Source organism: Psittacula echo (genome assembly GCF_963264785.1).
Source record: "Psittacula echo genome assembly, chromosome: 5".
In the NCBI taxonomy this organism is placed as follows: Eukaryota; Metazoa; Chordata; class Aves; order Psittaciformes; family Psittacidae; genus Psittacula; species Psittacula echo.
Window position 1 is genome coordinate 28503392 of NC_137739.1, and position 25198 is coordinate 28528589.

Consider the following 25198-nt stretch of genomic DNA (forward strand, 5'->3'; position numbering starts at 1 on the left):
CTATAGAATCCCTTCCTGTTATCCTTAACATCCCTAACCAAGTTTAATTCTAACTGGGCCTTAGCTTTCCTAACCTGGTCCCTCGCTTCCCAGACAACATCCCTGTATTCTTCCCAGGCCACCTGTCCCTGCTTCCACCTTTTATAATCCTCTTTTTCCTTTGATTTTTCCTCAGCAGCTCCTTATCCATCCAAGGAGGTCTCCTGGCCCTCCTGCTGCACTTCCTTCTAGTTGGGATGCAACACTCCTGAGCTTGTAGTAGGTGATCCTTGAATAACAACCAACAGTCGTGGGTCCCCCTGCCCTCCAGGGCTATATCCCATCGAATGTCACTAAGCAGGTTCCTGAAGAGGCCAAAGTCTGCTCTCTTGGAAGTCCAGGGCAGTGAGCTTGCTGCACGCTCTTCTCACTGTCCTGAGGATCTCAAATTCGACCATCTCGTGGTCACTGCAACCAAGGCTGCCCTGGAGCGTCACATTTCCAACCAGCCCTTCCCTGTTGGTGAGCACGAGGTCAAGCATGGCACCTCTCCCTGTCGGCTCCTCTATTACTTGCAGAAGGAAGTTGTCTTCCACACAATCGAGGAACCTCCTGGATTGCTTGTGCCGGGCCGTACCTTTACTCCAACAGATGTGAGGGTGGTTGAAGTCCCCCATGAGAAAAAGGGCCTGTGAGCGTGAGGCTGTTCCTATCTCTCTGTAGAGTGCTTCATCCACAGATTCCTCTTGATCAGGCAGTCTGTAACAGATCTCCACAGTAATGTCCCCCATCGCTGTTCTCCCTTTAACCCTGACCCACAAACTCTCTGTCGACTGCTCACCCTTCCCCAGACAGAGTTCCATACTCATTACTCATTACTTCATTACAGACACATAGAATATGTGGTTCCATATTTATTTACAAGAAAAGAAACCAATCTACTTCTGTTAATTTAAACTTGAGGCCACTGCACTTAAGCCTCCGAGTTACAATTCAATATATACTCATGATGAAACACTTTCTACTTACATCTTTATTCTATCCATGTAAAGAACAGCAATATTCAGTGTGCAAAATCTGACCTTTCATAATGGAACTCCTGTGAGATTAAGGGATCACAGCTAGTTTTTCATCACAATACTGCTGGCACAATTAACTTGGGTTTCAAGTGAAGGAGAGCACCTTAAAAATAATATTTGATATATTTTGTGGTACTGAAGAAGATCTGAATTGGGGTAAATTTTAAACTTAAAAAAATGTAATTGACTCCAAATTAAGTCAAATAAAACCTTTTTTTTTTTTTTTTTTTTTTACACAATGTTTTTATTAAATGTTGGCTCCATCAAAAACTGAAAATCAACTATGCAGAAATTCGATCCTTTCTGTAGAATGTGTTTATTCAGAGAAGTTTATTCTCTACTCCACACCTTTGCAAGGCATTAGATTATGTAGTTATATTAAAATAATGGGCTAAATATATGCTCCTACAGTACAAATGAGTTTTAATGAGTTCTAATTATATGAAGTTGTAGATGTCACTAGATTACTCACTATTTTGAGAATTATTTTTTTATCTGTGATCTAATTTCACCTTTCTCAGAATTTCCTGTTCTTTTCCCCATTCATCTCCACAGTCATCTTACTTTCTTCAATGTCGCTTATAGTGGAGAAGATAAAGAATAGTTAAATCTAAATGAAATTAAATTAAAACTTTTTTGGTTTGTAATGTCTTTCCTGTTATGTAAGAAGCCATTGAAATATCTGACAGAAATCTTATAAACCTTATTTCAGTCTAATTTCTATGGCACAATATGCCAGAAAAGTCTTCTGAAGACTGATAAGCTTTCTACTGCAGCAATATAATTTAGCTATTCATTTCTATCTCAGTATTGACCACGACTTACAGCAGCACTTTGCTCAATTATGATTCTTGCTTGCCTCGTTCTAAAAGCTAGTTGTTTCACCCTTCAAGAAAAAATCATCCCATCTCAGTAGAGGGAAGACCCCACCTGCAGTCCTGCATCCAGCTCTGAAGCCCTCAGTACAAGACAGACATGGTCTTCTTGGAGCAGGTCCAGAAGACAGCCACAAAAATGATCAGGCAGTTAGAACACCACTCCTATGAAGAATCCCTGAAGGAGTTTGGGTTGTTCAGCCTGGAAAAGAGAAGACTTCAGCGAGACTTTATTATGGTCTTCCAATACTTCAAGGGGGGTTATAAGATGGGAACAAACTTTTAACAAGGCCTATAGCAACAGGACAAGGGGTAATGCTTTTAAACTACAAGAGGGTAGATTCAGACTACGTATCAGAAAGGAGTTTCTTACAATGAGGACAGTGAGGTACTGGAACAGGTTGCCTGGAGAGATGACAGATGTCCCATCTCTGGAAACATTCACGGTCAGGTTTGGACAGGTTTGCTCTAGCAACCTGATCTACTTGAAGATGGCCCTACTCATTGCAGGGGGGTTGGACTAGGTGACCTTTAAAGGTTACTTCCAATCCACACTATTCTATGGTTCCCTTTTTAAATTTCATTAAGTTTTATTGAATTTTCCTATGCAGACAAGACTGACTTTTCTATACAAACATGTGACATTAGTACTAAGTCTTTAAAGAAAAGTAGTATGTTCGACTTTAAAGTCTTTTAGCTTTACAGTATAAAGCCTGGTCATTTCAAAAGACTAAAAGCATGAACATTCATAGTTTTTCACAGTAATTCAATAAATTAAGTATTTTAATTGTCCATCTTACAGTAACTATTTACTCCTCGATAAAGGAAAACCCAAGTACATAACAGTTTTCTACGTTGTCAAAACAAGAAGCAATCTCCACTGAGTTTAACACAAGGCAAGTCGTATTGGATTCTCTATGTTGGCTTTCAAAGTCTCCAGAAACTTTGAAGCCAGTTCATCATCTACCACCCGACCATCGCTTGAAAGAGTCACTGTCATGAGTTGGCGCTGCTCGAGTTTCTCATTTCCTTCTTCATCTTCCACAAGCTTGAGCTCTACTCTTGCTCGGCCCACAGCGAGGATGCAGGCCTGGGGAGGGTTTATGACTGCAGTGAAATCACTGATGCCAAACATGCCCAGATTAGAGATGCTAAATGAAAGAAAAAATGGTTATCAGTAATGTCAGAAATCATGTAACACCTAGAAGAAATTATCTATATTCAGTGACTACTATGACCTAACTCTCTTCCAAGGCCAAATCCATTAACTTTAGAATATATCTAAACTGGATTTCAGTTGGGCACATTTACACTCTCAAGGGTTTGGGATTTTTGCAATTACAACCAATGTACCTTTTTAAAAGTTCAATTTCTTTACAGTAACATATGCTTGAATTGCATGTACTAAAGCAGAAAGTAGGACAGGAAATCAGTATCTCCAAAGAAACTTTGCCTATCTATGTTCCAAGCCAAAGGCCTTTTAGATTGAACCTCACAACTCTGAAGTTTCAATGGCTGTTGACAGGTCAGTAGTTCCCAGGGTCCTCCTTTCCACCTTCTCTAAAAAGGGCTGCAATGTTTCCCTTTTTCCAGTCACTAGGGACTTCACCTGACTGCCATGACTTTTCACATATCATGGAGAGTGGCTTGGCAACTACATCAGCCAATTCCCTCAGGACTCTGGGATGCATCTTATCAGGTCCCACAGAGTTATGGATGTTCAGGTTCCTCAGGTCATTACTACCCTGATCTTCTCTTATAGTGGGAGGAACTTTGTGCTTGTTTCTTCCAGTGTCACTGCTCACAATTGGAAGGACAGCAGAAAAAATAACCTGTGCTCCAGATTCCCTTCCCGATCATCCTAAGGCCCTGAGGTCTCTTTTGTTTGCCCCTAGACTATGCATTGCAGCTTTATCACCACCAACATGGAAGAGCACTAATGGGTAATAGCTCAAGAGCCACACAGGTGAGAAAGTTTCCTAGTGATGTCCTTAACCCAGGGCCCATGGAGGCAGCAAACTTACCAAAGGAGAGGGTCTGTCTGGCATATTGGACCCTCTGTTCCCCTCTAAGGGGGAAAAAAAAACCCCACAACCCAAAACCCAAACATACAACAGCTGCTCCCTAAAACAAACCACAACAAAACTAATATTCTTCTGCAATTGGGAAAAATTAGGTACAGAAATAAGAGGCAGATTAGTCTCAATATGAAAAACATTAACTTCACACCAGGCTCAGATTAAATAAACCTGTATCAAGATACTTGTTTCCCCCTGATACAGGACACTTGGTCTAGGTTTGGCTCTTAGAATCATCACATGGAAGATTTTAAAAAGCAACGCATTAACACAGAGGAATACCTGAGGATAAAACAGTTCTGAATCCACAGTGCATGTATTAAATGCTGCTGGAGAGTTTTACCTGAAAGATCCTCCCTGGTATTCTTCTGGTAACAGTTTTCCATCTCTTGCTTTCTTTGCTAAAGCCTAAGGAAAATGAAAGAAGTAAAAGAAGAGGAAAGAGGAAAAAAAATAAAGTGTTGTAATAGACTAATTGTTTTTACTTCAGTAACACATTATTATGGTCATACAGCCATTAAAAAGTCATCTGCTTTCGGATTTAGGGAAGTACCTTAGCAACACTGTTGTACTGCAATGACTTGGCAAAGATAAAGTTTCATTTTCCCAACAATATTGGCTGTTCAATAAATGCTGTTCTCTCACCTTGAAAGCCTTGTTCCAGTTTTTACAATGGAACCACCATTCTCCCTGGTGTTTTTAGATGACAAAAATATTTAGCAAAATACTAATGAGACAAATTCAGAGTATTCTAAACATATCTGCTTAAACAAACTGCCATGTACCACTTCAGAACTTTCTAGCACATCGAGAGAATGCATTTTGTCGAGCTAAGCATTCAGCTACCTTACGGACTACCCTGTGACCTCCATTTCATTTGTGATGCTTTTCTACTTCTAAATATAAGAGATGAAACTGTCCATAAACATTTTGTTCAAAATACAGCTCAAGAAGTTCAAGCTATATTCCAAGGCAAGATCACAGAGAAAGAGAGTCTTATTCCCATCTAGGATCTTTCTAGCTCAGAGGTCTCCTTAGATGGAAGCAGTGGGATTCAGGATGAATAATTCTTACAGTAGGAAAAAAGGACTGTGTGGACCTCACGAGAAATGGCACTCCATGGTGGATCAAGAGCCAATTATTCAGCCACCAATCCGTTCGTCACACCCAACCATGAGTACCCAAATGAAAAGGTAGTGACTGGCAATGTGCCAGATGACTTCTCCATTAGTAGCAGCCTTTTCAAAATCAGAACTCTTCAACTGACAGCAGATGCTGAAATCTGAATATATGCAGGAGAGGTGAACTGCCCTGTACATACAGAACATATTCAGTGGTTTTGGCTTGTCTCATATTTATTCTGCAGGTGGAAAAGCACATGGAAAATGTCACATTGTGACAAGTGCAACATTATGACATTTTAAGATAAAAATAACTGTTTCCAAAAGCATACTCAGGGAAATAAGACTCAGATTTGCTCTGGGAAAAATGATAGAAACAACACAGTCTGTTTACATTTTCCTTCTGGTAAAAAAAAGTAGAACTAGTAAGTTTCCAATAATTTACTTACGTTAGGGCAATGCTGGAGGAAGTGAACAAAAACTCAAAAGATCTACTTTATCACAACATGAAAAAAGTGATATACCACATTTGTGAAACGTTCTTAGAGAGAATTATTCCATGAATCCCCCTAGGAATTTTCCACTCCTTTTTTAGCAATTCTACCACTGTTTTCTAGGATTATCCCAGGTTCTTTCTAGGAACTGACGGGGTTTTTTCCCCCATCACTTTTTTTGTGTTTTAATTCCTAGATTGCTTTCCAGGAGTTGCCCATTCTGCTTCCCAGTGATTTTCTATGTGTTCTATAAATATCCCATCTACCAGTCAATTCAATCTACCAAGAGGCAATTGCTATGAAACCTCACCTCTGCCTTTAAGGACCAGAGTCAATAAGTGGAAACTATGACTGAATTGACTTCTTTTTGTTTGCATGTGGGTGGAGGTAGCGTCATTACAAGATAAACTTCCTCACAGATACTAACAGTGGCTCATTAGCTATAGTTGTGACATGGGTTAATCCCCTTTCATGTTGTAGTATACCTCTCTTGGTCATGGTAAATAACTGTCTTCCCAGTATACACTTCTAAACTGCTTTCAGGCAAGAGTTCTGAAAGACCACAGCAGCTGAATGACTGCAGTGGCCAGCTTGGAAATAAACACCAAGAAGTTTAAGAGAATCTCATTCTAATTAATTGCCCATTAAACAATACGCTTATACCAAACTTTACAAAACCTGTGAATTTAAATTATAGTGATGAATTTAAAAGCATACACTGAATTTTATTTCAGGCTTTTATCCATCTCTGAATAAGTAGTGAACTAGAAGACAACAGCCATGGGAACAACATTCACACAACAGGGTCAATATTAGCATAATGCATATGTGCAATTGCATTATTTGAATGATGCAAATATGGTGCTAGGATGCACATGACCTGGAAAGAAGTTAAAATTAACATGTAGTAGAAGGAGACATATGAGCAGTCTACACAAAGAAAGTGCCTGCCAAACTACCAAGAGACTGGTAGAGAAGCGGCTGCACTTTCAATTTGTGCTTTTCACATGTGCACATCAGGTACATATTTATTTCATTAATTCAGTGAATAAGCTGAAAAGCAAACTTATGCTGGTACGGACATCAACAATCTGTGTGACCCAACGACTTTCATATTGAGCAGTGTGCCCTGTCACACATTCCATTTGAAATAAAAGGGGAATGCTATTGAGGCCCTATTAAACATAATGCAAGTGTACATTCCTATCACAGGAATGGCAGAACGCTGTAATTTATGGTAAAGAAAGGTCTGTAATACTGCATCCCAGTATCACAGCTACTGGGGATGATAACTGTCCTGGGTTCAGCAGCAGCAGTCATTTTTTCTCCTTCTTAGTAGCTGGTGCAGTTCTGTGTTTTTGACGTTAGGCCTGGGAACAGTGCTGATAACACCAATGTTTTTAGTTACTTCTCAAATGTTTAGTCTGACCAAGGACTTTGTGAGTCTCATGCTCTGCCAGGGAGGAGGTGAGGCCGGGAGGAAGCAGAGACAGGACACCTGACCAAAACTAGCCAAAGAGGTATTCTGTAACACAGCACATCATGCCCAGGATGTAACTGGGAGTTACCCGGAAGGGCTGGCTCACTGCTCGGTCGGGCTGGTTTTTGACAGGTGGTATTGTATTCTCTTCCCTTGTTATTTCCTTTATCATTATTATTATTGGTGGTAGTAGTAGTGGTTGTGTGTTATACCTTAGTTTCTGGACTGTTCTTATCTCAACCCCTGGGAGTTACATTCTTTCCATTCTCCATCCCGTCCCTTCAGGAGCAGGGTGGGGGGGAAGAAAGGGCAGGGGGGGAGTGGACTGCGTGGCTAACTTGACGACAGGGTTTAAACCACAATGATAGTGAACTTCCCATATGTGATATACTTCACTTCCCATATTTTTCTTCTTGCCATTCTATGACTAATCACTGAATAATGTAACAATCTCAGCTAACCACCTTCTTTGTCTGCCTGTTATGTTAGCTAAAAGGATTTGCTTTCACAACACATTCAACATGAAGCAAGCAATATGGACTGGAAAGATCTTAAAAACATACAATTACGAACGCTCTGCAGCATGACACACCTTCTTCTGCTACAGTTTTGTTGGTTGTTCCCCTCTGCCAACACAGACTATCATGATTTCTGTAGTTTTCGGTAAAAGGCAAAAATTTGCAAAGTGCAGTTTGTGCTCAGTTTTGGAACACTTTTATACCTAAGCATCTACTCGCACTGCATTCCTCAGATACTGCAGGCCTTTGATTAGCACTCATTAAATCACACACACACAAAAAAAAAAAAAAAAAAAAAAAAGCTGGTGTTGAGGCATTTCATCATTCATTTTATTTTTGCCTGCACAGGATACATCTGTGGCTGGCAACAACTGCCACAGATCCAAGTCACTCTAACTGGCTCCTGGACTACGCAAAATGCTGCTCATTAGTCTGAGGAGTTTAATGTTATTTATCAGGCGATGTTCTCAACTGAACTGCATATTGAAAAAGTGCAGACAGAAATAAGTGCCAGAATGTAACTGCACAGCGGGTAACACAAGCAGCTGTAAGCAAATTTCTGGGAAAGGTGGGAAAAAAAACCCGTCCCAAATAAACCAAATCCCAAACCCAAGTACCAGTAATACAGAAGAAATTAACATTATCTAGTTTTCTCATGAGGAGTAAAGAAATACAATTATATTAATTTGCAGAAGTCTGTGCAAGTTTATTTTTCAGTTTAGTCAGCATCCAAATAAATAACATGATGGCTAAGTTATTGTTCATTAAAAATGAAAAGACTTGCAAAATTAATAATAATTTTGAAGTGTAAGGAATGTTGAAACTGCTTTACATCCACTCTGCCTTTGTTCTTACTGATGTGTATCTAGGTCATGCTACATTTTCTGCCACAGAAAACTCTACAGCTACTATATTCCTCAGCATACAGTACATTTAAGACCTACCTTTGCAGAGGCAGCAATTTCCTTTATTCCTTTGGCAGCAGCATCTTTTATGATTGGTGTAATGAGACCTCGGTCTGTTGCTACAGCAATAGATATGTCAATGGAATGCAGCTGCCTGCAGACTTCTCCATCCCAGGTTGCGTTCACATCTGGCATTTGCTGGAAGAGAGACAATAAAAAAAGACAGCTGTTAAAAAAATTGTAGTGCAATCAATTATCAAGAAAAAAGGAAAATCCTTTAAGACACACAGTTACATACAGGCATTTACCAAATTAATTAGTGCATCACGGACTATTGTCTGTAAATGAAGGCAAAAGAAGAGGTCCTATCTGTCATCAAGACTGCTACAAGCAAGACAGAAAATGAATCCCTGTGAGAGTCTAAGAGTAGCTGTACATGATTAGCTTGCATTGATAATATTTAAACTTACTCTGTCAAAAAGCATGAATGTATCCTCCAGGAACTGAAAAAAGCAGGGCAGACAGAAGGTTTTTTGCTGCTGCCAGAAAAAATTAACAAAAACTTACAAAATCCTTCAGGAGTCACCGATACCACCTCACAGATGCCCAGCATACAAAGCTACAAAACAGTGTCCTTTCTTCCCCCCAAAATAAATCACAGGATATTGACTTAAAAAGCATGGAAACAGACACCCTACTACACTCATGTCTCAAGCAGGACTCTTAACACAGGAAGCTACAAATAGGATATGCTGCAGGTACACTCACTGTTACTCAGATAATGTTAGAACGCATCGCATTTTTCTGTCTGTGTGTGTCTGTGTGGACACAAACAAGGGCAAGGAGTGACACGATAAGGGCGAATGGCTTTAACCTGACATTTAGAGGGGACATTTAGATTAGGTACTAGGAAGAAGTTCTTCCCTGTGAGGGTGATGAGGCCCTGGCACAGGTTGCCCAGAGAAGCTGTGACTGCCCCATCCCTGGCAGTGTTCAAGGACAGGTTGAACAGGGCTTGGAACAACCTGGTCTAGTGGAAGGTGTCCCTCCCTGCCCATGACAGGAGGGTTGGAACTAATGACCTTCCTCCCAGTCTCATGAATCTTCAATTTATCTAGCTAAACTAACTCAGTTCCTAGAAGCAGCAGTGTAATGGTACTCTCGGTTCCTATTATAGAATCATAGAATTGTTTGGAAAGGACTTTAAAGCTCATCTAGTTCCAACCCCCTCCCATGGGCATGGACACGTCAACCTAGACCGCATCGCCCAAGGCTTTGTCCAGCCCAACCTTCCAACTAGTCTTCAATACCAGAATGTGTATTTTTTAAAAAAAAAAAAAACAAAACCAACCCAAACCCCTCCCCCAAAAAACCCAAACAAAAAAAGAATGGGCAGTACTCCTCTTTGCAAGTTAAATATAAGCTTTAGGAAAGCCCCACAGTATACACAGTTGTAAGATGCCTTCAAGTGGGTGTTGTGCAAGTATGACTCTATAAGTTATCCAAAAGAGATGGTAAGGACAAGGAATTTTTCCTATCAATTTCATTCAAATAATCTTAATTTTTATGTAAATCAGACAGTATTATTTCTCCCATCATTTCAGCAATGAAAGACTTTATTTTTAAAGGACAGCTGCTGTAGTGGCTGCCATTACTAAGCCCAACCACTCACTTATGGCCGTATGCCTGGAATCTTTCATTCTGTCCTTCCTTCTTGTTCCAGAAAGCCAGAACTGTTCTAATAGGCTACCACCTGGTGAGCCCACTGGCACATTCACAAACCTCTGGCTGTCAAACAGTGAGACCAAGCTGAAAAGTAGAAATCATAATTGGACTAGTGGTCCTAAGAATTGTGGAGGAGAAATTTTATATGTTAAAGAACAATACAAACAGCATCTTGAAGTGTTTGCTAACCAACCACAAACTGTCAAACCAGTCACTACCAACTCATTAAACCTAGAAGAACATGTCTTGCATTGTTTGGGAAGAAAATATTAACAACGTAAGATTTGAACAGTGCCCAGAAAAGAGTCAATAAAACTGCCTTGGATTTAAACTTCCAAAAGTATTTATACCACCAAATTCTGGGAGGGGAGGAGCAGGTGGAGGTAGATTTTCTTTTTTAAACTAGTAGGCTACATATTTTCCTGAAACACTGACAGGAAGTAGTTGAGACATCAGCATGATCATTAACTTATTTCCAGGTATACTGAGTTAAATCTGTTGGGGTTATTTGTTTGTTTGTTCATTTGTTTTAGGGTTATTATTTTAAAAGCCAAACATATGCTAGCATAGATTTGTAACAAAAGCAATAGGTTAGGACAGAGTAGCTTAATGATTACTTCCATACAAACACAGTATTCATGTCCTATAAAAAAACCCAACCAAACAAAAATCCCTGAAAGCAAAACACCTAAATTTCTTCTAACTCAACAAACGAGAACTCCAGCTTCTCAGAATCTGACTTGGGCACCAATTCATGTATAACCAAAGATGCACTGATTTTACAAAGCTGTATGCATTAAAATTTACTAGGCTTGTCTACTGAATTTCCTTTAAAACTGACATGATATAGATGACTTTTTAAAAAGTTTTCAGCATAGAACTAGCTAATCCTTAAATTCAAGATTCAAATTCTGTACTATGTCAATGGAAAATACTAGGAAAAAGAATACAAATCTAATCACATACTAAATATTTGTATATCAGAAAGAGAAGACGTATTTATAGAATTCACTGGTTAGGTCACTTTGTGATGGCAGATACGGAAATCTTGTTTCAAATACTGGCAATGATCAACATGCATAATCCCCATGTATACTCAAAGTACAATAAAGCAACCTTACAGTTAAATGGACTGTAAGCTACTCATCTTTTGTTTCAGGCAGCAAATTAAAAGAAACCACAAATAACAACAAAAACCCCTTTAATTATATAAGCAGAAGTAATAACAAGTACATCAAAAGCTTGCATTCTGTAAGCTAGGATTACATCCTGTTATCTTCCTTTACCTGGCTTTATTTATGTATAACAGAAAAAACGCAAAACCTAATCTTTCATTCCTATTTCCCTCTGTTTCATGTTCCTTCCACCTGCTCTGTGGTGCAGAGATTTGTGATTCCATCTTCACAGCTAGCAGTTCACAGGAATTTTTGGTTGTCACCATTTCCTCACATAAGGTCTCATTAGGCCACAAAAAGAAGTTTCTTGCTGTGTTCACATCTAACAAATGCATAGCAAGTTTAGCTCCTCCTGTTTCTGGTAGAGAATCACAGAATCACAGAATCCCAAGGGTTGGGAAGGACCTCAAAAGATCATCTAGTCCAACCCCCCTGCAAGAGCAGGGTAACCTAGAGTACATCACACAGGAACTTGTCCAGCCAGGCCTTGAATATCTCCAACGTAGCAGACTCCACAACCCCCCTGGGCAACCTGTTCCAGTGCTCTGTCACTCTCACAGTAAAGAAGTTTTTCCTGATGTTCACATGGAACCTCTTACGCTCCAGTTTACACCCATTACCCCTTGTCCTATCACTGGACATCACTGAGAAAAACCTAGCTCCATCATCCTGGCACTCACCCTGTACATTTGTAAACATTGATGAGGTCACCCCTCAGTCTCCTCCAAGCTAAAGAGACCCAGCTCCCTCAGCCTCTCCTCATAAGGGAGATGTTCCACTCCCTTAATCATCTTTGTGGCTCTGCACTGGACTCTTTCAAGCATAACTTGTGAAGTTTCTTCCAGTCTCTACAAAGCCCAGAATTTCTCTCAAACATTTGCTGTGGAACTGCCTAGAATCCTGTCTATTTTCTATCAAAATCTGTATTTCTAGCAATTACGTATTAATATTTAGATTATATTCAGCTAGAAATTCATCCATGGAAATAATTCCCCAACTGAAATGTAACTTCCTCCTTCAGCTTTTGAATATTTAAAATAATCTTCTCAAATAAGAAAAATGGGCCTCACTCCCTTTCTGATGGTTTTATGTTGTTGTGACATCATGCAACTAGCCTGGATCTTTGTTCTGTGTTATCTTGTCTGTTTGTAGCTGCAGCTCAAAAAATGCAATAATAACAGAAAAGTTTAGCTTTTCTAGGCATGTACCATAGAGCTACAAAGTGTGATCACTGTGCAATCAAGAAGGCATAGGCACCAAATCCATGGCACTACCAAACTGCTTCAAAATCTGCATTCATTCACACAGAAGTGATGACAGCGGAAACTCCACAGGATATTGTAACAGTCAAGCCTGTGTCCCCTTTAATTATCTTTCTACACAACAAAGATCTTTTGCAGCTGTTAGTGATCACTCTAAGACACTTATTTCCTCTGAATCTTAAAAATACTGCCCTTCAGGCTGCTCAGAGCTCCCACCTATGACTTATTCAAAAATTAAGTGCAAACTGAATATAAATCAAAACCATTCCACATCTAAACCAAAACCACTACAGTTCTTTGTTTTAAGAAGTTTGAAAAGAAAATTAATTTCACATTATGTTTTCCAAGTGATTATATTTGAGACACTCTGGACTAAGAGGAGACATTTCCAGAGCATGGGAGTACTCTTAAAAAAGGATCTCTGAAGCCCTTAAATTTTAAAAAATTAAGTAACACTGACAGTGTAATCCAAGCAGAGCAATCAACACAAACTGGGAAGTAATGTAACCAGCTCTACCCAGAGAACATGCAAATAGACAGTAAAACCTCTATAGTTTGGGATGGACTAAGTAGACCCTTATGACATTTAAGATCTTAACTTCAGGATGTATTGCAATCATTTAACTTTTATATTGACAAATGGAACGACAGCAATCCTGAATGAGCAGAAGATTGGTTGCCAGAAGAATTTTTAATTCAAAGAACTTACTGAAAGTGCCATCAGTATACATCTGAGGTAACACACAAGACTGCTGTAAGACTTGGGTAAAAATTTGCTCATAACTGTAAGAAAAATAAAATGCAACAGCAAAGAACAGAAGACATCCTGCCAACTGCTTTAGTCTGCTGACAAAGCATTTGCCATTATCTGTAGTAAGTGGATCTTTACTAAGAAGTTCTCATTTTTATGGCACAGACAGTGTAGAAAATTTTACCTGGAGAGCTTAAAAAAACCCTGACAATAACTGATAAAGAATTACAAGCTTTGCTGTGATCATATTCATATCTCCATGTTGGCTCACAAAATACTTCTCATCTCCTTGTCAGTTTGCTATAAAATATTTTTTAAGTCAATTATTCACTTACCTTCAGAGTAACTGCAGTTGCTTTGATAATAAAATCATTTACAGATACTTTAATGTCATCTGCAAAAAGAAAAAAAAAAAAAAAGCCAATGATCACTTGTGTGAAGAAAAGACAAAATACAATCATAAAAGCAAGAAAACTTTTCTCTCCTTTGGGGCAAAAGGAGTATCACCAAGGAAAAGTCTCCTGAGCACAGACCAGCTGTAACTAGGAGGTCAAAAGAGCTGCAAACTTGAGTATTATTACTCATTCTTATAAGTAGCAGTCCATTTATGTTTTATGCTTTACATATTTACTGCCTATGTAGAAATCTATTGTAGGACCTAAATATATAGAGGCAATACTGGAGACTACTATTCTTTATGTAGTGTGATGCATTAACTGGAATAATGGCAGAGATCAGCTTTTATTCAGCTGCAAGTCAGAAGAATGCTATTGTCCAGTGACACCTGGAGCCTTATAATGTAAGAATTAGAAAGGTGAAGGCATCTGTCAATCCTTAAAATGGGTTAACAATATATTGCAGGCTGCAAAATAATACAAGTGGTGAAGTTGTTAAATTAAAAGCAGAGCTACACACTAAAAAGGCAGCATCAGCCAGAAACAGATAAAGTAACCTTGAGAGGACTGGATTTTTTTTATGTGACCCTAAGAAATGCTGTGTAACACTTCAGACACCTGCTTTCCTTCCCCAAAAGCTTGTGAGAGAGGAAGGACAGAAACAATGGCTATATTTGCTTTGCATTATTTTATTCCAAGTTTTGGGAGACCCACAGCACTAACTAAAATCAGACCATCTGCAGAAGTGAAGACTATAGATGCAATGCAGAATATGCCACAGTTGCTGTAAGATTATCCTGAAGATACACAATATTTGCACAATATCAAATGTATCATCTCACAATAAAAGTGCTACATTACTCTGCTACCATCATCAGTGCTGTCAGTTGAACAGATCAAGCAGTACAGATACCTAATTTCTGAGTCTGATTTATAGCATGTAACACCCATACCTTTCAAAATGCTTTTGTTGAGGGAAATTCAGAGATCATAAAGTGAAACCATCTTAAGTGATCATAAATTTGGAGTAATGAACCAAGTACCCACTTACCACATAACTGACCTGCAATCTATACCCAAGAGCACCAGAATTCAAATGTAACATAATGGAACTTGCAAGCACTATGTTGCATTGACAGAATTTCGTATCAGACAAACCTGCATCTTGGTCATCAAATATATCTTGGTTTTTCATATTATGATTTCTGTATTACATTCCTCACACTTGGCAAAAATGTCACATTCAACTAGGGGGGCAGGAACACAGTGAAAATATGGGAGTACAGTTAAATGAAATACGTCATAGAACCATAGAATAGTTAGGGCTGGAAAGGACCTTAAGATCATCTAGTTCCAACACCCCTGCCATGAGCAGGGACACCTCACACTAAACCATGCCACCCAAGGCCTCATCCAACCTGGCCTTGAACACCACCAGGGATGGAGCATTCACAACTTCCCTGGGCAACCCATTCCAGTGCCTCACCACCCTCTCAGTAAAGAACTTCCTTATATTCAATCTAAACTTCCCCTGTTTAAGTTTGAACCTGTTACCCCTTGTCCTAGCACTACAGTCCCAAGTGAAGAGTCCCTCTCCAGCATCCTTGTAGGCCCCCTTCAGATACTGGAAGGCTGCTATGAGGTCTCCACGCAGCCCCAGGCTGAACAGCCCCAACTTTCTCAGATTATCTTCATGCAGGAGGTGCTCCAGCCCCCTGATCATCCTCGTGGACCTCCTCTGGACTTGTTCCAACAGTTCCATGTCCTTTTTATGTTGAGGACACCAGAACTGCACACAATACTCCAAGTGAGGTCTCATGAGAGCAGAGGAGAGGGGCAGGATCACCTCCTTCGACCTGCTGGTCATGCTCCTTTTGATGCAGCCCAGGATATGGTTGGCTTTCTGGGCTGCGAGCGCACACTGAAGCCGGCTCATGTTCATTTTCTCATTGACCAGCACCCCCAAGTCCTTCTCCACAGGGCTGCTCTGAATCTCTTCTCTGCCCAACCTGTAGCTGTGCCTGGGATTGCTCCGACCCAGGTGTAGGACCTTGCACTTGGCATGGTTAAACTTCATGAGGTTGGCATCAGCCCACCTCACAAGCATGTTAAGGTCCCTCTGGATGGCATCCCTTCCCTCTGGTGTATCAACGGAACCACACAGCTTGGTGTCATCGGCAAACTTGCTGAGGGCGCACTCAATCCCACTGTCCATGTCACCGACAAAGATGTTGAACAAGATTGGTCCCAACACCGATCCCTGAGGGACACCACTCGTTACCGGTCTCCAGCTGGACATTGAGCCGTTGACCACGACTCTGTGTGCGGCCATCCAGCCAGTTCTTTATCCCCCGAGTGGTCCACCCATCAAATTGATGTCTCTCCAATTCAGAGACAAGGATGTCATGTGGGACAGTGTCAAAGGCTTTGCACAAATCCAGCTAGATGACGTCAACTGCTCTGCCCCTGTCCATCAGTTTCGTAGCCCCATCATAGAAGGCCACCAAATTGGTCAGGCAGGATTTCCCCTTAGTGAAGCCATGCTGGCTGTCACCAAGCATGTCTGATAATATTTTACCCTCACTGATGTTTACAGTAGTGGAAACTGCTATATTTTACCGCCAAAATAAAGCAGCTTACACTAGGGAATGCTGCATTAAAACTTCCACATTACGCCTCATCACACAGTAGAAAACACCATCAATTTTATCAGAAAAAATATCACTAACTTCAGACACTGAAAATAATTATTATTCTTTTTGAAGAATATTCCACATTTTAGAGAAATTTAAGACCAGAATAATCACTTACAGATACTACAGTCAATCATACTACATGATCTCAACTAATTTATCAAGTATATTGACCAAATATTTCTAAATATAATAAAATTTAAATTAAGAAGATTACAATGTTAAAGCAATAAAAGCTTTCACTCAGGTTCTTTACCCAAGTAAGTGAAAGTCCTTAAAAAAGAAAAATGACACTAAGCAAACAACACTTTTGTGATATTTTGCATGAAAACGGAAGTGCCTGTCTGAAAAATGCTCCATTAAAAAAATCCTCCTTTTTTTTTTAAATGTATGTCCTATACACTTCGTTGAACCGAGAGTTTGGAAAGAAGATTCTAACCTGCAGAGTTAATTTTTAAATTATTAAGCATCCTACTGCAAAATACACTGAGCTGATTTTAGCAAAATCAGAAACAGTTTTAGCAAAAATAATCTTTGATTATGACAAACTTCAAGAACTATTTCTAAGTAAGTCACTTCTGTGAATACAAGTTGAGACAAAATGGCAAAATCTAATTTCTTAGTCTTATACATAAACATTTCTGTATAAATAAGACATGGCAGACACAAAAGTTGGGATTTACACATAAATATTGATATTTACACATGAATATTGAGATATAAAGCTTTTAAAGCAATTCTCAATGTATATTGTAAAATTATTCACTTTTCTGTGGGACACTTTTCCATTCCACCTCTGTCTTCCTGTATCTTGCTAAGCTGTACAATGCAATAATCACAGGGAAGTACAGCTTGAGTCCAATGTACAGAAAATTGAAAAGGATTCTTTGAATGCATAGTGTTCTGCCTATACAAAAATCTACACCTCCTGAGCAAGATTAAAGATACAAGGCAAGCTATGTGTTAGCACCACATGTTATAGTAAACCAGCTTAATTACTAACCTTTGGCCAATTCTTTTCTTAATCTCAAAATAGCATCAATGTCACAGTCAGCAGCAGCATATGCATGAGGTATTGTAGTCTTAGACTCTGTTAATCTCTTAGCAATAACTCTTCGGACGTTGCTAGCAGGGATTTCTGTGAATGTGCCCTGAAAGAAATTATATGTTGCGTATTAAATATTGAGAGAGCAAGCATGCATCCCCTTTGCTGAAACAGGCCTCAACACTGATGTGTTATCATCAGTGACTAGTGCTCACTTTAATAAAAATCCCCAAGGTATCAAAAAGCAATACCTTCCAACTACTGAAATTAATATGATTAAGACCATTGAGTGTTCTAGACTATTACACTGCACTGTTCCGTCTGCCAGACCTGGCATATTACTAACAATATGTTCTGCTCCATTTAAACTTTAATAGAGTGTTTTCTCAGTAAGCTTCTGTTTTTTCAGTGGCTCCTTAGGACAGGCTTTACTGCTTATCTTTTTTGTTATTCTCCTCTCTCCTTCCAGATATATATACAGTTATGTTTCAATGTAGAAGTTCTCCCAACATGTTCACAGGAGCAAGTCAACTTTTAAAGAATCTCTTGAAATACAAGTGACTATAGAAAGCAAGAAAATACATGATTTTGCAAAACATTATTTTGTACACCTCATCTATAGCATGTATACTACAATCTGAGTAGTACTCAACACAATAAATTACAATATGGATATTCTGATGCAATCACAGAACCATTTTTTTTCTGTAATGGAAAATTATCTAAGTTTGAGCTTTACATACTTTGTTCAGTTCTCTGTACAGTGCAAAAAAAAAAAGGAAGAAAAAAAAAAAAGCAGCATTTTTGGAATATTATGAAGTGTAGCTGCATTGTAAACTTCAACCTGTAAAGATACTTCAAATTTAGCTCTAGACCCAGAAATGTTTTTCCCTCTATTTTTCACAAAAGCTTTTCAACTGCTCCTAATGTGGATTTAAGCACAGGCAATTACTCTCTCTAACATTTCAAATTAACATAGAAACTGTATTTAGGTGCTAGAGTTTGCAAAATTACTCTTCAAAGCAACTATTAGGACCTTTCCTTCCTTGCTTCCAGACAACTCTGTGGACATTTACCTATACTTACATTGCGGGAAAGGAAAGGAAATGAAGTAAAGAAACTCAAAGCCTGATTTATTTTTGCTGTGAGTTTGGAAATACATACTGATATACCCATCCTGCAGGGAAACGATGTATTGTCGATTTCCTACCTAGTGGCATCTTTGTTCGGCAACTGAAATAGAAGTGTTGCCTCTCTGACTTCCCCCCTTCCCAGGCCTCCAATGTAAAGTTTTTCATGGCTTTGATTTGCAAATTACACAAAGTGGTGTGCAGACCATAATTTTGAGAGCTCTGCAGTTTGAATTATACTGCTTTAGATTCACTCAAACATACTCAAACCACACGTCTGAGCTTTGCATCTGGGTGGCCTTAGTTTCCCTAGTCTTTCCAGTTCTGGAAATCTCATAAAGCTACTGAAGTAGTCATGGTAATACATAGCAATAACAATGTTAAGGACCTAACAGAACTCTTACCGGTGCAGCAGGTTGTCCTGGTGTTGAAAGTGGTGGAACTGCTGGCCTTGGGTAAGCAGGAGGCACAGCTGTTGCTTGTGAAGGCACTGCAGTAGGCTGGGGAGGAGCTGGAGAAACCACAGGTTTCAATTCAGTGGGTTTGCCTTTCTGCTTCTCTTGCAGAAGTTTGAGAGCATCCCTGGTGATTAAACAGAGTGAAATACTGACAACAGAGAAACTATTTCAAAAATTCTCAAAGTATTACTAAACCATCACTTATTTTAATTAGTTAGCCACTTCTGTCTGGGTTTTTTTAACCAATTTTTAACCAATGCCACTTATGTGCATTTAAATTTCTGTAGTCAAACCAAACTTTAAGAACATGATCATTAATCAACATTAAACTTGTTTTCTCTTCTGTGATGTCTTTTCAGTAAATCTCAATATCTTTTGTGAATAAAAGGGCTTGAATATGCAGTAACTGAAAACATTTGTGTTGGAGAAGTGTAACATTCATCACCACTAATTACACTAACGAGTCTTCTAAAGATATCAGAATACCCTCACTCAGGCTATAAGGTTTCAAATAATAGCTATTTCATTTATTACCATAGAACCCTAGAATAGTTTGGGTTGGAAAAGACCTTAAAGCTCATCTAGTCCCAATCCCCTGCCACTGGCAGGGACACCTTCCACTAGACCAGGTTGCTCCAAACCCAGTCCAACCTGGCCTTGAATACTGCGAGGGACGGGGCAGCCACAGCTTCTCTGGGCAACCTGTGCCACTGCCTCACCACCTTCACAGAGAAGAATTTTCCTCTGTACCCTTCTGACAAAGATGTACAAAAGGTGTAAATAGCATACATGTCCATACTTCATAAGCAATTTGAAAGACAGCAGCACCATAATAAATCAAAAACTGAGTAACATTTAACAGACCCCGGTGTGACTGAACCTTGTCTAACCTAGACGCCTCTCAGGGTCTTTATACTGATATAGCTCCACCACAAGACTTCCCTCTTGTAAAGGGCACAGTACGACAGACACAAGTAAACTCCCATCTTTAAGCTGTAACACTACATCCAGCCCAGGTGCACAGTATTTATAGAACAACATGCTAAAATTAGCACCTGCAAGGCTAAAGAGAAGACTGCAATTACACCCCCTTCACCAGATTTCAAGAGAAATAAGCTATAGTAAAATTTCAGTTTTGCAGTTTTAACTGCACTACACTAGCGATTTGTTAGAAGAGCTATACCAGTCAGATCACCTCTCTGCTCTAGTTCTCCTAAAAAGTCTGTATCATACACCCAAGACAAAGAGCTCACCATGACCCTGCAGTTGTGTGCTTGCCGCCCAGAAACCAACTGTGTCCTGCACTGCATCACCAGCAGTGTGACCAGCAGGTTGAGGTTTCTCCTCCGCTCTGGTGAGACCTCACCTGAACCACTACATTCAGCTCTGGGGCACTCAACACAACAGCATACATGGAGCTGTTGGAGCAAGTCCAGAGGAGACCTCGAAGATGCTCCAAGGGCTGGAGCACCTTTGCAGTGTAGGCAGGCTGAGCTGAGCTTGTTCAGATCAGAGAAGAGAAGGCTCCAAGGACACCTAGCAGCTGCTTCCAGTGCTTAAAGGGGACAAAAAGAAATCAAAAAGAAATCTGGAAAGCAGCTTTTGACAAGGGCAGGTAGTGACAGGACAAGGGGAAATGGTTTTAAACTGACAGAGGGGAGATTTTGATTAGATATTAGGAAGAAATTCTTCTCAGGGTGGTGAGGAAAATGACATTTCAACGTCATATCTTTTGCATAGAAGAAAGCAGTTTTGCAAAAAGATTTTGTTAGATAATTCTATAGCTACTAAAAAATCTTTGCTACATCTCCATGACAACTAGGGAATGGTAATGAGGTAGCTCAAAGTCCTAGAGGGTTCTCACCTGCCATAGCCTAGTAACACACCATAAATTACCACTACACTTACATAATTAAGAGTAAAATTCTTATAATTCGATGTTACATCGGATATTTTATCTATTCAACTCCTGATTTTACCTCAACTCAGCCAAAGACCACAGGAAATGGTAAAAAAAAAAAAAAAAAAAGAAAAATTCTACTGTCTGCTTCCCTGGGTTCAATTCCAAGTTATGCTGACCTGGTTGTCTTTGAACAGAACTAAAATTACAGTAGCTAACAAGGTCTGTGTAGGCAAATGATAACATTTGTCAAAACGAATAATTTTACTGAGAACAAAACTAATATTCCTGCCAAAATCTTCACCTCCAATAGCATAATGTGAAGCTAACGCACCATTTTGATACTAAGGGGTCCGGACCTACCACAACACGTTTTTATACACAAGTTCATCACTCCAAGGGTTGAGTGCTAATCTTTACATCAGAATAGTCAAAAAGTGTACTAAACTACTAGAAGCCTGATCATAACAAACCACAGGTTTGTACACAGAAGCCCTTTAAATCAAAGATGGGGAAGAAAAACCAAAGATAGGAGAAAAAACAGCTCACGATTTCTTACCATCACACTTCAATGCTCTCCCCAGCCTAATAAAAAAGGGAACAAGTTAAAACCTGACACACTTCATAACCGAACTACAGTGAAAGAAGGAGAAGATCAGAACTTCCCGAAGAAAAGGACGCAAAGAAAATATGACACTGGCATTTTATTTTAGCTCTGAATACATCTCTGAGTAGCAAAATTTGTGAGATCCACAATGGCAGCTAATGATGCCTAGGAGTTGATAGCCATCATTAGCCTGAGCTGCAAGAAATGTAACAGTGGTACCATGTAGCTCAGACAGGATATAAAAACAAAAGGAGATTCTTTTTTTTTTTTTTTTTTTAATCAAAGGCTTTTTACAATAGTTCCTAACCTATTCTCCACATTCTCAACAGGCCTTTCAAATGTAAATAAGCCATTCCCCTTTAGAAAAAAATGGAACAAAATGTTGGCTTTTTCAATAAATGGACATTTCAAGTTCATGGAGATTGCTCTAGGTTCAAAGGAAGAAATAAGGGAATATGAGGTTGAAACATTACTGAAATATCTACATACTCTTTAGTGAAGATTCCTCGAGGCCCAGTAGGTGTAAGATTGTTTGTATCTAGTCCATGCGTCTCTAAAATGATGCGAGCTGCAGGACTTAGGCGAACTCTAAAGAAACGAGGAGAAAAAATACATTATTTAAACAATAAGATTAATTTAGTTCATTTAACGTATATCAGGAGAAACTACAAAATATGCCCTCTATTTCAGAAGGAACAGCCAGGGAAGGAGTTCTGTACCAGGGCTGCAAACTTTCCTCTTACAGTAGTGATGCAATATTCTGGTGGATTCTTCTGGAAAAGGGTCATCAGTGAAGAACCAAATATATTTTAAGACAAACTTGTTTTAGTAATACTAAAAAATGCATTTTATGAGCTCAGACAAGAGTGTTGCTCATCGCTTATTTGTTTGGCTAGCTGTAATTGCATCATTAATGCAGCTTAGCTCTAATTATAACATTACCTTTGCCCTAGCTTTAATTTTATTTTGTAGCATTGATGAAATGGCTACTTTTTTGGAAAGCAAAAGCCATACAGATGTAGTTGCATAATTCAGTGTCTGCTTTAGAAGACTAAATATCAAGCCTTCCCACACGCATATATTTTAATCAGCATATACCCAAATTATGCTAGTACTAGTAAACCTGTATCTGCCATCTTGACCTAGATCAGTCAACAATTAAACTTCTGACTGGAAACAGAAACAGTGATCAACTACAAAGCACAGGACATTGCTACAGAGTGCCCTGTGCACCTCAGCATGATTTGCTCTCTGAAATGAGGGGAAAAAACAAACATTTCGAAAAGAGATTCCAGAATTCTTACATACAAAAGCAGCAACATTTTCATAAAAGTACTAATACATGGTTTCAAGACTTTCCATGAAACCTCAAACTCATTATTTCCTAAAGGAGAGCATATTTGCACCACACTGAGTTTTAAGAACTGTCCATAAGCAGATGCCAGAAAAAAATGTCTTAGATGATCAACTGATTCCAAGGATTCTGATACATTTCTAATTAACAGCTGCAGTGAAACTGAGGCACTTCCAACATTCTTTTGCACTAAAATGCAAACCACAATCCCTTAAAGGATCCTTTCTGTGAATGATCCACCTACTACAGGTAATATTTCAGCAATGATAACCTCAATTAGTTGCCTTCCACTTGCATGAGAAGAGCCTAAATGATGACAGCCAAACCAAACATAGCAAACCAGATAGAAAAGGTAGTGAGGGTTGGAAGAAAAACAAAAACAAAACCAAAAAACCCACCCACAAATGAAGATAAAAAAAAACAATCCCAAATGAAGAAAACCAAACAGTTTGCATAGCACATGCTACCAAAATTAGTTTCCTATTATTTTATTTCATAGGTTGTAACTTTACAGCTTTGGTTTTATCACAATTGACTCCAAACAAGGAGCAATACCTTCAAATGAAGCGCATCCTGCAACCTAAACCAGTGATAGATTATTATTACCTAACACTTTGGGGTTAATTTACTCTCCCATTTGAGATGTTTGTAATGCTTCAGAGTACCGTAACTAATCAAAACAAAACTAACACAGAGCACAAAAATCCATAGGTTTGAGGTTTTTGCATGCCACTGCTATGAAAAGAAGAAGAAAATTTTTCTAGTATCAAAAGTGCAAGAACTTGGACAGGTTTTGGAGTGTGTCATTTGTTTGGGTTTTTTCCTTAAAAAGAAACAGAAAACAAGCTGTAGGTATACTGAGAATCTGGCGCATAAGCATTTAGTGTCTGTTGTATATAAAGATAACTTCTTCCTAATTTAAGCTTAAGACCCTTCACAAAGTTAAAATAAAGACACATCCATAGAAGGTGCTCTAATAAAACTACATTGACTTACTGGGCTTCCAAGCAGAGAAATATTCTGGGCAGGCAAGTGTTTTTACCTCACACATACTGAAACACTCTCTTAAACGAAAAGTTTAATAGTGGCTAGAAAGGGGCAAAGACTCTTCTTGGTTTAGCTCCACTGATCTAGATAACAGTTCCATTTTACAACAAACATAAAAACTTACGGCAATTTTCCAGGTTGATGCTCTAGCTTAGGAGGGGCTGAAACTGAAGGACTTGCAGGACTTGAGGTAAGTGCAGGTGCTGGTGGAGCCAGAGAAGACAGAGCACCACCATCAGCTGGTATTTCAACTTGCTTCCAGTCCTGCCCTTCCTCTACCAGCAAACCGATTACTGAGCCCAAGCGTACATTTTTGCTTCCTTCTTGCACCTAAATTTAAGGTAATGAGAATACTGTTACATACTGTGCTGTCTAGACTAATATGACTAAAAATGGTAGATAGGAACATTTTAGGCGTATTAATGACACTTCATCAAGGAAATAGAACACATTTTATTCCTACTATTAATAAGATGACTCATGACTGAAATGAATTACAGTTGCTATTATAAGGTGAGGAATATTAATTTATGCCCCAGAATCCTATACATGGAAAGCTAATAATCTGAAATCAAAGTAAGTTACAGACAACTGAGTACCTCCAAGAAGAAAGTCACATTAGCTACTGAAAAAAATATGGGCGCCTAATCTTTGCAAACAGAGCCTGAAAATTTTGCTAGACACATTGAGCAGATGTACTTTGACATATCTTCCTTGTATCCAGCAGTGTTACTTCTTAAAAGTACATAGAATCTTGTGAATTTAGACACTAATAAATCAAAAAAAGACCAAAACCCCACAACAGCAGTGCCCCATTACTGTTTTTTTAAGAAGGTAACATTCCTTTTCCACCAACTTTCACCTCCAAGATTGCCTATTTTAACATAACTGGTGCCAAATAACAAGTCTATCCACCAAGAAAGTGATAGTGCTTTCTTGATGCACTCTTCTCCCTTAATATCCTGAAAAGCTCAATTTGCAGTGGAAGTTTTATACAAACAGTTTCAGCTCATACAAATTCTCATTTAGGTCATGAATGATAAAATGGATATTAACTCCAGATTTTCACCAAGTATTCATCATCTGGTTTTGGTCCAAATAGAAGGAATAAATATTTTACGGAAAAA

General features: G+C 39.0%; 1 protein-coding gene across 2 annotated transcripts in view; it reads right to left on the reverse strand.

Annotated features, from left to right (window-relative positions):
• Positions 1 to 493: 493 nt before the first annotated feature.
• PDHX (pyruvate dehydrogenase complex component X) overlaps positions 494 to 25198 on the reverse strand; it is a gene marked incomplete at its 5' end in the record, with an annotated part of 35081 nt that continues 10376 nt past the window's right edge. For both annotated transcript variants that reach the window (XM_080618054.1, XM_080618053.1), the window contains 8 exons: positions 494 to 3084; positions 4355 to 4419; positions 8569 to 8727; positions 13778 to 13836; positions 17534 to 17681; positions 19110 to 19287; positions 22160 to 22258; positions 24196 to 24401. In XM_080618054.1, the coding sequence (XP_080474180.1) occupies positions 2820 to 3084; positions 4355 to 4419; positions 8569 to 8727; positions 13778 to 13836; positions 17534 to 17681; positions 19110 to 19287; positions 22160 to 22258; positions 24196 to 24401 (1179 nt within the window). In that variant the 3' untranslated portion in view covers positions 494 to 2819. The remainder of the gene's footprint in view (positions 3085 to 4354; positions 4420 to 8568; positions 8728 to 13777; positions 13837 to 17533; positions 17682 to 19109; positions 19288 to 22159; positions 22259 to 24195; positions 24402 to 25198) is intronic.